Source organism: Curcuma longa, chromosome 11 (genome assembly GCF_044706935.1).
Source record: "Curcuma longa cultivar G26 ecotype Majalengka, Jawa Barat chromosome 11, ITB_CL_G26_1.1, whole genome shotgun sequence".
NCBI lineage: Eukaryota > Viridiplantae > Streptophyta > Magnoliopsida > Zingiberales > Zingiberaceae > Curcuma > Curcuma longa.
In genome coordinates this window covers 26,926,380-26,943,064 of record NC_133871.1, presented here as the reverse complement: position 1 = coordinate 26,943,064, position 16,685 = coordinate 26,926,380, and the positions used below count along the sequence as shown (strand labels likewise).

At 40.1% G+C, this 16,685-nt stretch overlaps 4 protein-coding genes and 4 non-coding genes across 9 annotated transcripts; 1 reads left to right on the top strand and 7 right to left on the bottom strand.

Annotated features, from left to right (window-relative positions):
- Positions 1–425: 425 nt before the first annotated feature.
- Positions 426–2,639, bottom strand: LOC141836927 (putative pectinesterase/pectinesterase inhibitor 13). The gene is made up of 4 exons (XM_074724399.1): positions 2,355–2,639; positions 1,592–2,265; positions 1,345–1,505; positions 426–1,132 (listed from the first exon to the last, which is right to left on the bottom strand). Exons 1-4 carry the CDS (start codon positions 2,637–2,639, stop codon positions 426–428), a joined length of 1,827 nt encoding a protein of 608 aa, XP_074580500.1.
- Positions 1,237–1,308, bottom strand: TRNAH-GUG (transfer RNA histidin (anticodon GUG)). Its single transcript has one exon. It is a non-coding gene; the product is annotated as a tRNA-His (tRNA).
- Positions 2,640–2,895: 256 nt separating the features above from the next.
- Positions 2,896–4,830, bottom strand: LOC141837630 (pectinesterase-like). Of its 2 annotated transcripts, none has more exons than XM_074725004.1 (3): positions 4,207–4,830; positions 3,656–4,000; positions 2,896–3,578 (listed from the first exon to the last, which is right to left on the bottom strand). In XM_074725004.1, the coding sequence occupies exons 1-3, from the start codon at positions 4,799–4,801 to the stop codon at positions 2,896–2,898; spliced, it is 1,623 nt and encodes a 540-aa protein (XP_074581105.1). In that variant the 5' UTR covers positions 4,802–4,830. The 2 variants fall into 2 exon arrangements, with proteins under 2 accessions (XP_074581105.1, XP_074581104.1); XM_074725003.1 differs by having other exon boundaries at positions 3,656–4,030; positions 4,210–4,830.
- A 1,821-nt stretch (positions 4,831–6,651) lies between these two features.
- LOC141842456 (small nucleolar RNA U3) lies at positions 6,652–6,863 on the bottom strand. Its single transcript, XR_012602895.1, has one exon. It is a non-coding gene; the product is annotated as a small nucleolar RNA U3 (small nucleolar RNA).
- A 1,272-nt stretch (positions 6,864–8,135) lies between these two features.
- On the bottom strand, positions 8,136–8,346 carry LOC141842457 (small nucleolar RNA U3). The gene has a single exon (XR_012602896.1). It is a non-coding gene; the product is annotated as a small nucleolar RNA U3 (small nucleolar RNA).
- A 1,270-nt stretch (positions 8,347–9,616) lies between these two features.
- LOC141842455 (small nucleolar RNA U3) lies at positions 9,617–9,828 on the bottom strand. The gene has a single exon (XR_012602894.1). It is a non-coding gene; the product is annotated as a small nucleolar RNA U3 (small nucleolar RNA).
- A 1,383-nt stretch (positions 9,829–11,211) lies between these two features.
- Positions 11,212–11,908, top strand: LOC141837634 (pectinesterase inhibitor 28-like). Its single transcript, XM_074725010.1, has one exon. The coding sequence runs from the start codon at positions 11,213–11,215 to the stop codon at positions 11,813–11,815; it is 603 nt and encodes a 200-aa protein (XP_074581111.1). The 5' UTR covers position 11,212; the 3' UTR covers positions 11,816–11,908.
- Positions 11,909–11,971: 63 nt separating this feature from the next.
- On the bottom strand, positions 11,972–15,369 carry LOC141837632 (uncharacterized). The gene is made up of 6 exons (XM_074725007.1): positions 14,455–15,369; positions 13,833–13,930; positions 13,682–13,706; positions 13,464–13,584; positions 13,207–13,341; positions 11,972–12,434 (listed from the first exon to the last, which is right to left on the bottom strand). The coding sequence occupies exons 1-6, from the start codon at positions 14,906–14,908 to the stop codon at positions 12,230–12,232; spliced, it is 1,038 nt and encodes a 345-aa protein (XP_074581108.1). The 5' UTR covers positions 14,909–15,369; the 3' UTR covers positions 11,972–12,229.
- Between the last annotated feature and the right edge of the window lie 1,316 nt (positions 15,370–16,685).

The following is a 16,685-nucleotide window of genomic DNA, read 5'->3' as shown; positions in this document are numbered from 1 at the left end:
TATTAGGGTTGTTTGTTTAATTTTTATAAAAATGGGATGTAAAATGATTTTTTTGCACCACTTAAGGAAACATTAATTATTTATAATTTAAAATCCAATTATATTTTTCCTTCCATAATATGCCACGGGAAAATGCATTCAATTTGGCTATTAATCATATTTTTCATGTTTAATCTTAAATTCGATTTGATTTTTTTTACTATATTGACTTCATTTATTATTGTTGACCATAACATAATTAAACTTTATTTTAATAATTTTTATTACATATAAAATTAAGTTGGAAAAATTATAAAAATGAAAGAAATATTATATTATTTTCAAAATTTGTTATATAACTGATTATGATGATATTATTTTAAATCAAGCAAAATTTCAAAAAAGGAAAATTTTGGTTGGTTCTTTTGATGTCCACCGTCGGATCGCTAGTCGAAGAGTCCCATCCGAACAGGTGTGTTGGTTTTGGGGATCCAATCGTCGCCCTGGATGAAGGTCGCCGGCGTGAAGGAGGACGCCTCCGCCCGCGTGATGACCTTGACGCCGGACCACTTGACTCTCTTGTCGGTGGCGCCGCCGCCGCCCTTGTTGCCGTACTCGGAGTAGGTTAGGGTTTTGAGGGCGAAGTCGCCGTCCCAAGGCATGTAGCCTTGGGGGTCGATGAAGTCGCCGATCTCGGACTCCATGATGGCGGTGCGCGAGTAGTTCTGCCACGGGCGGCCGAGGTAGTTCCGGAAGGGCTGCTTCGGCGGAGGGTCGGGCTTGGCGAGGGCGGGATCGGGCACGATGCGGCAGTTGTGGAGGACGAAGCCGGTGGTTTCCTGGGGGAGGGTGCGGCCTTGGGCGAGGACGATGGTCTGCTGCTCGTCGAGGGGGCGGAGGACGGTGAGGATGCAGTTCTGGAAGACGGCGGCGGCGTCCCCGAAGATGAAGTCGATCGTGCCGAGGATGAGGCAGCCGCGGTAGAACTGGCGGTGGCAGAGGGCGTAGAGGGTGTCCTGGTAGCCCTCCATGCGGCAGTTGAGGAAAATGGCGCGGTCCGACTGCACGCGGAGCGCCACCGCCTGGTGTTTGGCCGCGCCGGCCGTGTTCTGGAACCCCATCGCCACCGCCATGAACCCGTCGCCGATGGCAGCTAGCAGACAAAAAGGCAAAAAAAAATTTATTTCTCATTTTTAAAAATTTATTTTCTGAATTTTATTTCTTTTATTAATATTCCCCTTAAAAAGAGGTATATTTTGTGGCTGCTGGGATTCGAGCCCAGGTCTCTACGGCCACAACGTAGAATTCTTACCACTAAACTACAGCCACGTTGATATAAAATTATTTTGTTTGTAGTAATCTTACCGAAGGTAGCTGTGTGGAATGTCTTCACTCCATCGACGAAGTTTTTGCTTCCTGTTACGATCGTCTTCCTTGATCCATCGCCGTACATTGTGATGTTTATCATGCTTGATCCTACCTCCACGGTCTCCTCGTACACTCCCTCCTTCACATAGATCACATACCTTCATACAACGTCGCCACAATCGCTGAGAAAACTAGAAGTTTTTTTCGTTTGATAGATTGAGAATTCAGGGTCGCGATTGCTTGCCTTCCATCGTATTTCGCCGGCAAATGAGACAGCGCGTCCGAAATAGTCTTGAAATCTCCGGTTCCATCCTTCGCCACAGTCACGTTGGGCGTGAACTCCTTCGTGGCGCGGCTCTCCAGCACTCTCCGCTCTGACTCTGGCACCCATGACGGAATTCCGTTGGTGGAGTGGTGCTCCTCCTCCTCATGGAGGTTCCGGCTGCCGGAACCATGCAGGACCGGCGCAAAAGACGAGATCTTTCCCACGATGGCCAGCGTGTTGCTCGTCATCCGCTTCGCCGCGTCCAACCTCGCCTGCATCTTGTCCCGGAGCTCGCCGGCGGGGAACCCGTCGATGCACGTCTGCTGGTACGCGGCGGTGGCGCTCAGCCAGTTCTTGAGCTCGTGAACCTGCGCCGGGAGCTTCGACAGGGAGTTCGCGCCGTCGATGGTGCCCAGGGTGCGGTTGAGCTCCCCCGAGGCATACCCGTGCATCTCCCGGCATTGCTCGACGGCAGCCTTCACGCCCGGGTCGTCGGATTTTATGTCGTCCAAGCGAGCGAAGGCTCCGTTGACCTCGTCGACGAGCGCAGAGACGGCGGCGCGAACATAGTCCTTGGGGGCGGAGGTGCCGTTCGTTGACTTCTTGAGGCTCGCCTCGCAAGTGCTCTTGTAGTCCGTGAGTTCGCAGATTATCTGCATCAATTGAAATTCTTGCCTTTAAGATCGAATTAATTACTATATTTTCGGAGAATTTGATTATATGTTTAAGGTCTAATTACGACCTGGATAGCACTAGAAATGGAGCCATGGTCGTCGCCCTTGTGGGAATCAGAGGACGAAGAGGAGGATGATAAGGCGGCGGAGCCACCGCTGGAATGCTTACTCGACACTGCTTTTCCGTGTCCCCCATCCGCGGGCTTGTAGAGCACGGTGACCGCCGCGACCACGGCGAGGATAAGCACCACGGAGGCGACGGCGCCGGCGATCATGAGGCGTTTCCTCCTCTTCTGAGCCTTCTCGGCTCTCCGCCTCTCCGACACAAACCCAAACTCCTGGAACGCAGACATGGCTGAGGCCTTCGTCGATCGACTCGAGTTTTCTTTGCTCTTTATCTGGCTTCTACCTGATTCCTTTTCTCTGGGAGAGCAGATTTGCAAGTTTTATCAATTAGAGAAATTTGTTCAGAAAACCAAAGGCGGGGAGCAGTTTGAGGATCTGCTGCATTGGGTGGCCAATGGCGATTCTAAGATTCTTAGTTTCTCGCGATTTTATGGACATTAATTAGCAATCCAATTTCTTCATCAATTGCAGGAATGGAATGTTCTATAAGAGGCCACTGCTGTAAGGAATTGATGTAGAAGACAGCCATGCGTCGGTGGAAGTGAAGTTAAAGAGAGTGAAGTTGTAGGCGTCCATGGAGTTCATGAGGCTGAAGCCGGGCCACTTTACCCGCCCGACGGTGTCGGCGCCGGAACCGTAGTTTTGGAACTCGCCGTAGTAGAGCGTGCAGAGCGCGAAGGCGCCGCTCCACTCTAGCCACCCCGCCGGATCCACCGCGTCGTCGATGAAGGACTGCATGACCACCGTGCGCGAGTAGGCCTTCCACGGGCGGCCGAGGAAGGTCTTGGCGGCGCGACCGAGTTCGGGGGCGGCGCGCACCGTGCAGTTGTGGATGGAGATCCCAGTGGACTGTTCCGGCATGGTGCGGCCCTGTGCCGTGACGACGTTGGATTGACCGTGGAGAGGGAGGCGCGCGTAGAGGTTGCAGTTCTGGAAGACGGCGGCGGCGTTGCCGAAGATGAAGTCGACGGTGCCGTAGACATCGCAGTCGCGGTAGAACTGGCGGAGAGTGTGCACGTAGAGCGTGTCCTGGTAACCGAGGAAGCTGCAGCGGTAGAAAATGGAGAGGTCGGCGCTGTTCCGCACCGCCACCGCCTGGAACTTCGCCGCCCCTGCAGTGTTCTCGAAGGTGATGCCGACGGCGATGAACCGCTCCCCGTTAACCGCTGCAATTAAAACTCCAACTTGTAATCGGAGAAGGCATCCAAATTGCAACTTGAACATCGATTTGATTGATTCTCACCGAATGTAGCCGAGTTGAAGGTAGTCCATCCATCGCCGACGCTGTGATTCGACGTGATTACTGTCCGATTTATGCCAGATCCGATCAAAATAAGATTCCTCTTGTTCATGGGGACGACCACATTCTCGCAGTAAACGCCTTCGCTTATGTAGACAGCGAAGTACCCGGCGACGGCAGCGGCGGTGTCGTTGGGGGCGAAAGCGACGGCGTCGGAGATTGAAGTGAAGTCGCCGGTCCCATCTTGGGCTACCCTCACCCCTGACTGCGATAGTTTTACCGGCACGATCCGGCTGAGCTCCTCGACGAGGCTCCTCCCGGCGATCGTCGGAGGAGAAACCGGTGGAGGTGCAGATTGACTATCGGAAGAAGACGACCCTGAACTCCAAGAGGAAAGTCAAAAGTCGCAGTTAACAAAAGCACGAGCATCGAATCAAACAGACGACAAAGATTCAACCATGAGATCGCATGACACGAGGCGTTTCATGGCCTCAAGATCTCCGTTTTCATAAAACAGAGCACGCACGCATGTGTTTTAAGTTATTGTCGATGATCACCTGTGTTGGCGGCAGCGGAGCTCCGCCCGAGCGCGGTGGTGACAAGCCCGAGCGAGACGCCGTAGAGCTGCGTCCCGTTCGCGAGCGTGCTCTGCAACTCCGGAAATCCGCCGTCGCGGGACGCCTGCAGGCCGTCGTAGCATGTCTGCTGGTTAGTCACCACGGCGCTCATGAGCGCGCGCACCCGCCCAGCGGCGGCCGCGTCCAGCGACTTCCCACGCCCCAGCTCACCCTGCGCCGCCGCCAGGTACTCCGCGCTCAGCCCGGCCAGGTCGCGGCAGTCCTGCATGGCCCCGCCGCCTCCGACCCCGCGATGCGCCCTCGCGCCGCCGAGCCTGCCGGCGAGATAACCGTCGAGGAGCGCGGCCGTGCGCCGCGCCTGCCGCAGCGCCTGCCTCACGGAGTACTTGCCGTACTCGTACTGGTTCATCGGCGTGGACCGCAACGGAGAAAGCATGGCGACGCAAAGCTTGGGATAGAAAGACGACTTGCAGGCTGCCGCCGGCGACACCGACGAATCCAGCGGTGCGGCGGCGGCGACCAAGGGGATTAGAAAGCAGAGCTGGAGAAGAAGAGCTCCGTTCGACAGCATTGCTACACGTGTGACAGTAGAAAAAGCTCAGCGGGCTGCTCCACTTGGATTGGATTTGATGGATCGGCGAACGAGCCTATAAATAGTGAGTGGAAGGGACGAAAAGGTAGACATGATCGGCCGCCCACTTAGAGCCATCGCCGACCAATCGTCTTCCACTTGGTGACTGTGCTTGATCTATAAAGGAAGTGTCCCCGGAGCAACAATGTCGTGGTAGGACATCTAGGTTATCACACAAGTATCTACGGTTCGATCTTCAATTACGACGTATTTGTAGAAATTTTTCTCCAAATGGAGAACGCAATCAAAAGGATGCTGGACGTGGTTAGCCTGGGAATGACTTGTGACAATGCATGTGCAAGAAAGTTGTAGGAAGAGTTAAATCGAGAAATACCACGACGAAGAAAGGTATTATCTCGACGAAGCAGTTATGTTCTATTGTAATTAACTCAGCTCTATGTATTTAGGTTCTGTGCATGAGTTCACCCTTATACATAGACAAATCAGACAAATAGAGTACGAAATTCAGATGTGGTGAATTTATAGGATTTTTTTTTTCAAATAGATAGTAAGTTTGAGAATATTCACTGTTAAGTTGGACTTTCATTTTTTACTTTTTGATTACTTTGATGATCGATAAAAATTTTCATAAGATCGATAGGATTAATTGAATACCTAGTGTCAAATAAAAAATTATATAACCTTTGAGAGCACACTCTACCAAATTCAAATCACTAAACATGCATTGAGCTATTACTACAACAACTTTTTTTTGTTTTACATTTATATAAGCAATACTAATTGAAATGGATAGGAAACAAGGCGTGCCATGAATTGATCTCCTGTCAAAAACACATGATGAAAAAAGTTGAATGGATTCATTGGATATGTCAAGTGGGTGCAAGCTTTAATTCATTTAATGTGAATTGTGTGCGTGGGAATTATGGTTGACTCGTACTAGTTCACTAATGGCTGCAGTGAAGTGGTAGTAGTCCTCTCATCTCATGGCACACTTAGAAAAAGGATGGCTGAGGAACTACTGAAGTACTCAAGTCTGACTGTGTGAGAAATGAGGAAGATACTTTGAAGTCTCATGCACAGCTACATTATAGTATTCATTGAAATCAAATGGAATCCCTATCAGCCTCACTGTAATCCACCCTCACGAATATAAAGGGTTATAATATTCTTTTGCTATTCAGCTGATTTAAATTAGAGTTATTATATATTCAATATATATATGTTGGTTTGATGAACAAGGTATAGTCTGTTGGTTTTATACACGTCGCTCTCATTTTTCTACTTAGCCATTAATTGCTTATTATCTTCTCTTCTTCTCCTCTTCTCTTCTCTTAAGGATGTCCTTACCCTCTTCTCCTCTTCTCTCTTCTTCTCTTCTTCTCCTGATGGATGTCCCTTCCTCTGTCTCTTCTCTTCTTCTTCTTCTCCTCTTCTCCTGAGGATGTCCTTATCCGTTGCCCACCCTCCCTTCCTCTATTCACCGTCAACTTTTCTTATCCGTAGCTATCGCTTATTATCTTATCTTTCTTTTTCTTCCTTGAGGATGTCATGCTCAAGTAAAGTCGTGCTTTTTGAATCTAGAAGATGATTAATAAATTCTTCAAAACTATTATAAATAGGTGATTTGGGACTAAAGTTAACTACTCAATGATTACCGTCCTATTAAAATCTCTAAACAATGTTGAAAATTAATAAATTATGAAAAAATTTTAGTAGTTCTCCTTTTTACATATATAAAATATCATTATCTATTTTTTTAATATTCAAGAATTTTAATAATAAAATAAAAAAATATTAAAAGGCATATGATTAATATAAAAAAAGAATTGGATCTGTCAGACAATCTCAAGACCATCACAGCAGACCATCGATCTGCTGAGAACAATCCTCCACAACCACAGGTCCTATTGGATCTGAGTCGTTAATCATGCTCTGATCTTGAGATCTTACGTCATCCACCAGATTGGGTTGCCTGTCTCCTTAACACTCAAGGATACAGTTGTACGAGCCTATAGAACAGATCCTGTTCAAGTAAGGTCGTGCCTTCTGAAGCAAGCTGGTGATTAATATAGTTTCCAAAACTATGATAAATTGGCAATGTGGGACTAAAGTTCCCTAACTACTCAATGATCAACCGTCCAATTGAAATTTTTAGTATTTTTATCCTCCAAGAGATGATGAATATTATAAAATAATAATAAACTTATAATTAATTTTTTTTACATATACAAAATATCATTCTCTATTTAATATTCGAGTATTATAATAATAAAATTAAAAACATTAAAATGCATTTGATTAATAAAAAAATAAAATAAAAACATGTTCCGTGTTTATTAAAAAAAATATTCATTATGCACAACCTTCTTATTTTGATAATTAATTTGCACCTAATTTAATTAAGAAATTATCTTATTCTATAAAATTAAATTGAATTTAAAATTTTTTCCCCTAAGAAAAGTACTTGAAATTAATTTTTGAAACAAAACATGAACAAAGGTAATCATTAATTTTTGCGATTAAAAATTTAAAATGTTGAAAAAACTTAGATCTGTCAGATAATCTAAAGACCACCACAGCAGATACAGGATCTGCTGAGTAGGAGTGAGCAAAAATTTGATTAAATCGAATAAACAGATCAAACCGATCAAATTTAAAAATTCGATTCGGGTATTTCAAAATTTCAGTTATTTTTTTTTTCAAAAAATTAGTTAATTCGGTTCGATTTCGATTTTAAAATTTCTTATTCGATTAAATCAAATTAATCAAAATAAAAAAATAATTTATAAATTTCTAAGTGAGTAAACTTATAAATCCCTAATTAATTGATAAAATTTTCATAATATTTTAAAAATTCGGTTAATTCGGTCGAAAATCAAATCAATCGATATTTTATCGATTCGGATTGTTCGATTTTTATTTAAAAATTTGGTCGATTCGTTTAATTCAAAAAAATTATTATGCCATCAACAAAATTGTGTTGCCTCTCTCCTTTACATTGAAGGATATAGTTGTTCAAACCTATAGAACAAATCCTGTTCAAGTAAAGTCATGCTTTTTGAATCTAGAAGGTGATTAATAAATTCTCCGAAACTATCATACATAGGCGATTTGAGACTAAAGCTAACTACTCAATGATCGCCGTCCTATTAAAATCTCCATGCAATGCTGAAAATTAATAAATTATGAGAAAATTTCCGTAGTTCCCCTTTTTACATATATAAAATATCATTATTTTTTTTAATATTCAAGAATTTTAATAATAAAATAAAAAAACATTAAAAGGCATATGATTAATATAAAAAAAGAATTGGATCTGTCAGACAATCTCAAGACCATCACAGCAGACCATCGATCTGCTGAAACAATCCTCCACAACCACAGGTCCTATTGGATCTGAGTCGTTAATCATGCTCTGATCTTGAGATCTTACGTCATCCACCAGATTGGGTTGCCTGTCTCCTTAACACTCAAGGATACAGTTGTACGAGCCTATAGAACAGATCCTGTTCAAGTAAGGTCGTGCCTTCTGAAGCAAGCTGGTGATTAATATAGTTTCCAAAACTATGATAAATTGGCAATGTGGGACTAAAGTTCCCTAACTACTCAATGATCAACCGTCCAATTGAAATTTTTAGTATTTTTATCCTCCAAGAGATGATGAATATTAAAAAATAATAATAAACTTATAATTAATTTTTTTTACATATACAAAATATCATTCTCTATTTAATATTCGAGTATTATAATAATAAAATTAAAAACATTAAAATGCATTTGATTAATAAAAAAATAAAATAAAAACATGTTCCGTGTTTATTAAAAAAAATATTCATTATGCACAACCTTCTTATTTTGATAATTAATTTGCACCTAATTTAATTAAGAAATTATCTTATTCTATAAAATTAAATTGAATTTAAAATTTTTTCCCCTAAGAAAAGTACTTGAAATTAATTTTTGAAACAAAACATGAACAAAGGTAATCATTAATTTTTGCGATTAAAAATTTAAAATGTTGAAAAAACTTAGATCTGTCAGATAATCTAAAGACCACCACAGCAGATACAGGATCTGCTGAGTAGGAGTGAGCAAAAATTTGATTAAATCGAATAAACAGATCAAACCGATCAAATTTAAAAATTCGATTCGGGTATTTCAAAATTTCAGTTATTTTTTTCAAAAAATTAGTTAATTCGGTTCGATTTCGATTTTAAAATTTCTTATTCGATTAAATCAAATTAATCAAAATAAAAAAAATAATTTATAAATTTCTAAGTGAGTAAACTTATAAATCCCTAATTAATTGATAAAATTTTCATAATATTTTAAAAATTCGGTTAATTCGGTCGAAAATCAAATCAATCGATATTTTATCGATTCGGATTGTTCGATTTTTATTTAAAAATTTGGTCGATTCGTTTAATTCAAAAAAATTATTATGCCATCAACAAAATTGTGTTGCCTCTCTCCTTTACATTGAAGGATATAGTTGTTCGAACCTATAGAACAAATCCTGTTCAAGTAAAGTCATGCTTTTTGAATCTAGAAGGTGATTAATAAATTCTCCGAAACTATCATACATAGGCGATTTGAGACTAAAGCTAACTACTCAATGATCGCCGTCCTATTAAAATCTCCATGCAATGCTGAAAATTAATAAATTATGAGAAAATTTCCATAGTTCCCCTTTTTACATATATAAAATATCATTATTTTTTTTAATATTCAAGAATTTTAATAATAAAATAAAAAAACATTAAAAGGCATATGATTAATATAAAAAAAGAATTGGATCTGTCAGACAATCTCAAGACCATCACAGCAGACCATCGATCTGCTGAGAACAATCCTCCACAACCACAGGTCCTATTGGATCTGAGTCGTTAATCATGCTCTGATCTTGAGATCTTACGTCATCCACCAGATTGGGTTGCCTGTCTCCTTAACACTCAAGGATACAGTTGTACGAGCCTATAGAACAGATCCTGTTCAAGTAAGGTCGTGCCTTCTGAAGCAAGCTGGTGATTAATATAGTTTCCAAAACTATGATAAATTGGCAATGTGGGACTAAAGTTCCCTAACTACTCAATGATCAACCGTCCAATTGAAATTTTTAGTATTTTTATCCTCCAAGAGATGATGAATATTAAAAAATAATAATAAACTTATAATTAATTTTTTTTACATATACAAAATATCATTCTCTATTTAATATTCGAGTATTTTAATAATAAAATTAAAAACATTAAAATGCATTTGATTAATAAAAAAATAAAATAAAAACATGTTCCGTGTTTATTAAAAAAAATATTCATTATGCACAACCTTCTTATTTTGATAATTAATTTGCACCTAATTTAATTAAGAAATTATAAATTAAATCGAATTTAAAATTTTTTCCCCTAAGAAAAGTACTTGAAATTAATTTTTGAAACAAAACATGAACAAAGGTAATCATTAATTTTTGCGATTAAAAATTTAAAACGTTAAAAAACTTTCAAGAAGCGTGCAAAGTATTACGACATGGAAAGGAAGATTCGCGAAACCTACTTTCAATTAATCTGATTACCGTATAGTGGGTTTTATGCAGGCCTATGTCGCATATCTTTTTACTTTCTATCTAACAAAAAAAAAAGATTATTTATATTTTAGTTTATAATATAAATATCCAAATATTCAAATAACAGTAGGATTGACTGCTAAAACTTAATTTATCACGAATAACTAATTTATTATGTATTAAGATGGAAAACCTAACGAATTTATTGCATAAAAAATTAGCAAATAAATAATTCATCTATTCACGTGAGGAAAATAAATAGTAGCCGTTTTCGTGCTTTTCCTGCTCCGACGACGAACTACCAAACGCTCGCAACTCCAACCAACTAAAGATGACACCGACGAACTCTTGTGGTTGATTGGAAATTTATAAACATGCCATCGAGATTCAGGTAATGTGAAAAAAGCTCTTAAAAATGATAATTCCAGTCAGTCACATTGACTTAATCCCTGGGTGATTTGTCCGGTCTCACAAAAGTTTTCCACCGACCACCAGGGTAAATCGGGAAGCGCACGCAGCGGTCAACCCAGATGCCCATCCTTTGCATCCTCATTGATTGCGATGCTCCGGGAAAGAAAATTTCTACAAATACGTCGTAGCTGGGGATCGAATCGCGGATGCCTAGGTGATAATCCGGATATCATACCATGACACCATGGCCCCGGGGACATGTGAAAAAAGCTCTTATTATTTATGAAAATTTGAAAGGTGTTTTATAAAAAACAAGGATTTAGTGGGGGCATTTTGAAAATTAGCCATTTAGTTCATTTCCTCGCGATTACAAATCGGGAACGGTGTCAATTAAGCAGCGCCAGATTCGCTTCGCCATGGCGGCTTCTCTTCCTCCTCCTTCGCCGCCGTTGCCTCTCCTCTTGTTCTTCGCATTCATCGCCGCGTCTTCATTTGCCGTCGTCGTCCTCTCCCACGGGGACGCACCTTCGGCCGCCTCCGGCGGCCTCATCGCCTCCACCTGCAACCGCACGCTCTACTACGACGTCTGTGTCGCCTCCCTCGCCTCCCGCCCCAGAAGCCGCCGCGCTGACGTTCAGGGACTCGCCGCCATCGCCCTCGACGTCAGCCTCGCCCACGCCAAGGCCACCGTCGCGCTCGCCAAGAACCTCTCCAGGAGCCACGACGCCAGCGCCGGAGAAGGCCGGACCTACGCCGCCTGGTGCCTGAGAGACTGCGTCGAGGAGTACAAGGAGGCCGTGGACGTGCTCCGGCTGTCCGCCGCCGCACTTCGCCGCGGAGCCTACGACGACGTCAACGACCTCGTCTCCGCCGCCATGACCAACTCCGACACCTGCGAGAGCGCCTACGCCGACAAGCCCGGGCTCCAGTCGCCCTTCATGGAGAGGAACGAGTACTTCTTCAAGCTCTGCAGCGTCGCCATTGCCATCGCCAATCTCCTCCATGACTCTGGCCCATGAACTCTCTAAATTCATGGCCTACTTCATTAATTGTTTGCGTTAATTAGATTCTTAATTGCATGGCATGAATAAAAGTTCAATATATTACATGAAAGTACGTAACAACTGAGAACGAAGAACATTTGAGAACTGCAATTGCTCAAGTTGACAGTGTCATAGCATCCAGCAAAAAATTAACCAGATCTTTCAAGGAGCAACACAACAAAGACTGAGAATTCCCACAAAATGCAGAACAATTTGCCATTGATCAAGTAGGTCTATCCAAGTATTCACAATTCTTTCCATTTCAAGGTACTGTAAATGCATCTCTTATTAGAGATTTGATCGAATTTGCTTTTACTTCCAAAATATAGGGAAATATGTGGAAGGAAAGAGAGAGATGCCTACAAAAGGGAAGTTTTGAGATTCAATTTCCTATCTCGCTACCCATGAGAGCAGCTGCAACTCTACCTCCTGCCAGTTGTGAACCTTTGTCACCAATGGATGTGAGATTGCTGAATCCGACTTGCACCAAGGATACGAGTTGTGGTAATCAAAGAGTAGCACTCTCATGCCAATTTCTGCACATTCAATAGCATATTTTGGATTGTCGTCGATAAGGACATGTGCTCCCAGAGATCTGCAAAGAGTAACTCTATGGGCTTCAAAGCAGGATGATGGAAGAATAGTAAACATACAAAAACGCTATAAAGACTCGAGACAAGAAAAAGGGCAAAAGATTTTCATGATAAAACGTGTCTGAAGTCGGATCTGAGAAACACAAAGATTTTTCCAAAACTTTCAACAAATTCGCAATTTGGTTGTAAATCAAGGTATAAAAGTTGCATTCCTAGAGAATATAACATAAGCAGGCCTTCCCCTTATGTTAGTTGACTGCATCTTCCATTCCTTGCCCAATCAAATTCCGTTCTTCTTTTCTTAGAGTGTGTTTCCTAGGAGGGAAGGAAACTCCAAAAACAAGATTCCCCTAATAACACTTTCACACTTTTGCATGCAATGAAGTTCAAATCCAGGCTTAAAATATTTTTTTAACTTCGAAATCTATTTTAATTTATGATTCTCTTTATGTTTTTCACAAATAAGTTCTTGAAATTTTCCCTCTCTCCTTTCCTCCAAGAAATCAGTCGAACAGAACCTCTTTCTTTCCCTCCAAGGAAGCCAAGCCCAGAACAGTTTTTTTTTCCATAAGCAAGCCATATCAGCCTGTGTTAAGACTAAATCCCAAGTTTTTCTAGGATTACATGCACAATGTATTCTAATGATGCCTTAATGCTTTCTTCGCCTTTACTAGAGAAATCTAAACTTCCCTCAATTCCATGCTTGAATAAAATAATCCTGATGATGAACACTAAGAAACAATAATAAGAATAAAAATTGATACTCCAGCAAACCTGCAAATATCAGACTTTGGCCTTGATACTCCATCTAGAGCAAAATGGTTGCCAAAGTAAATTTCCTGAAACAAGCCTGGATAATGCTCTTCTATCCATTCAACTGTGTGATCCTTAATAGCATTCTGACGAGAACTATTCAAAAAGAAAAACACTAATTACCAGCGTTGTAGCAGTAAATCAATTCATTTATGATACAGATGACCACAATTCCCTTATAAAGACCTAAACCAGAAATAAGAATAAAAAAGACTCACGTTACCACAGATAGGTTGCAAAAAGTAGACAGATTATGGAGAGCATGCTGCGCACCAGGGATTGGACGAATGCCAGATTTGAAGTAAGAAGTTTTGAAGAACTCATGGACGCGGATATCAGCTAAAAAAAGAAGGGGGAAAACATGATGCATCTCAAAATGAAAAGAAACAGCTCCAAGTCGATAAAACAGAAAAAATAAAGAATATATACCACCAACCTTCAGCTCGAGAACATTTCCAGACCTGTTGATAGAGTAGATGACTAATGTCAGTAAGAACTAAATTATAAGGGAAAAATAATTTCTAGATCCTTTTGCATATAAAAAATTGAGATTTAAATTAAACCAACTTCAATTCAACATACGATACCTTGAAAAACTCATAGACATAGTACTCTGCAACGGAATGATTTGAGGAGTATCGATCCGCAATAAATTTGTTCAAAACTGAAAGAAAGCTTCCCAATACTGAAAATCATAAAAATAGGTAAGAAGTCAAGTGAGTAGATTCAGCTTAGAATTATGCAATGGGCTATGTCAATATCAACGGAGCAAGATTGCATATAACAAAAAGCAACATGGCGCATATAACAGTGCCAACAGAAACATTCAATTTTACCACTGACAATTTGTTTTAAATAAAGATTGTCCTAGTATTATTAGCCAAGGTCATGCATAAGAAAGAGCAGTTGCTCCAAAAATATTATTTTACACTCCAACAATAATATTTAATTTGAACTGATTATTTTCCAAGTGGAGCTAACAGGTTAGCACTATCTAACAATCCCATAGATTATAGATCACAAAGCACGTTAAATCCAATTCCTTCCAAACAATACTGGATAGGATCTAGTTAGTAGGTACCGTTACCCGTATGACAAGGATGAATATTCTTGGTGTGTTCACCGGACATTCAAATGACAATGGACCCTCATGCAATATAAGTATCACAACAATCCTAACACAGATAACAATGAGTTTACTAAGAATACCTTCATCAACATCAACGGCAACAATCAACTTCTCACCACCTGAAAGGCCCAGAAATCCAAAATGATTTACATGTTTACATGACCCATCTCCATTCACCAACTTCAACCTCAAATCCTCTGATAGCATGGCTTCTGAATCGCAATCAACTTGGCGATGGGGTGCCAAAACATTCCACTTCAAATTTTTATCATCTGCTCTCCTAGGAACACCATTGTGGTGCTCCAAGTTGCTGATCGAGCTCAATCCATTGCAAGGACAACCGGTGGAACCAATGTCCGTGCGAACCAAAAACTTCCCTTCGTGTTTTCTTCCCTCCTTAGCTACCCTCATCTGGCTGAACCCACAGGAGTGCGCACACAGGAGAGGCTTATTCAAAGCCATTGAAGGAGAGCGATCACTTCGAAGGAATCTAAAAAGAGAAAAGCACGACCGCAGAGCTTCTCGCTTTAACATGCCGACGCCCACATTCCAGAAGAAGAATTATACGACAACGATCGGATCTTCGAATCAGATCAAAGCTACAGAGACCTTTTATGTCGACAAGAGATTCAAATAGGCGACAAGAATACATCAATCTAAAAGTAAAATCGAAGCTCGATCTAAACGAGAAGTCAGAAGAGGCATCCGGTCCCGGAGGCCTCACTGCAATCCGAAACCACAAAAGGCGTCGCAAACCAGATCAACAAATCGTACCCTGGAGATCAAAAGAGTTAAGAACAAGAAATCAAAGAAAAAGTAGATGATCGCCCCCGATCCTAGATGGCGCGAAGGGATTTGGGGGGCAAATCCAATCAACCGACGGCCTCCTCCCACCGCTGCCGCTCCGTTTCTCTAGCGCACCTTTGCGTGCGCTTTGCTCTTCGCCTTTTTAGGGTTAATCCTGCGCGATGATTCGAATGGAGTCGGGATCGGAGTGGGAGAGAGAAGCAACAAATCCACGCCACCATTTCTATCGTCTTTTTGTTTTTCTAAAAAAAACTCTATTTTCTAATTTTTAGAACGTTTTCGGGTTTCATGTTATTTTCTTAATTACCCGCGTTTATCCGTTGACAAAAAAAAAATTTCTATTTTTCTTTTTTTGAAACATAATAATGTTTTCCAAATTCGGATATAACATATTTTGTGATCAGATTAACAAATTTCAGCGTTCAAGAAGGGAAGTCCCAGATTGATTGTATAGATGAGTGATCCTGAGTGTTTTTTGATTATTTTTAAGACATAATTGAATTGGTTATTATGAAATAGATTTGTAGAAGAGAATAAGGATTTGAATTTCGATAAAATCGAGCACTACTCTTTTTTGTTGTGACCAACTAGAATTTTTTGATTTATTTCCTCACAGATAGTCATGAGATCGATCGTGTGGAGTCGTTGGATGATAAATTTTACTTTTTTACAAAAAATATTTTTCAATTTATTTTAATAATTAATTTAAAATTTTTATAAGATCAAGAGACACAATATATAAAAAAAAAATATTCCACTTGTACGAGTGATATTACTATCGTCATCATAGAGCTCCCATAAATTTAATATTTATTTTTTTCAGCACAGGAATAACAATTTATTAATTGATTGAATCGATCAAAAGTAAAAATGTAATTCGATTAATTTAAAATTTTAATTTTTATCTCTTAAAATATATTAATTTTGGTCAAATAGTTTTTATCTAGATTTCAAAAATTCAAATTGAGTTAAATCGATTAAATTGAATTGGATGATGCCTGAATCGATTAAATTAATTTTAAGAGTTTAAAATTTTTAATTCCGTAATTCACGACCGAATCCCAAATTTAAAAAAATATCGAAATAATGAAAATTACTATCTACAAAGTTTACCAAATAATATTTGAAAATATTTTTATATTATGTAATCAAGCTAGCTTTGATTTAATAAAACACTAGCTTTTCAAATGTTATGCTTTTGAAAAAGCTTGGCTATCTGTGTCAAAAGTAAGATTGTTTATTTGTGCATGAAATACATGTGTTTTCATTAGAATTTTTTTATGATAAATCAAGTGAAAAAGATAAATTTCCCATAAAAATTGATACATGGATTTATGCTAAATATTATTTTTTAAAATCAAATTTTAACTCAGCGGTATTCTTTGAAAATATGATTTATTTTTTTGTTAAAACCCAAATTCATGTATTTGTAAAAATTTATAGAATTTTTAGGGTTTTCAAATATAGATTATTAACAACTACAAGATTTTACAGATTTCCCAAA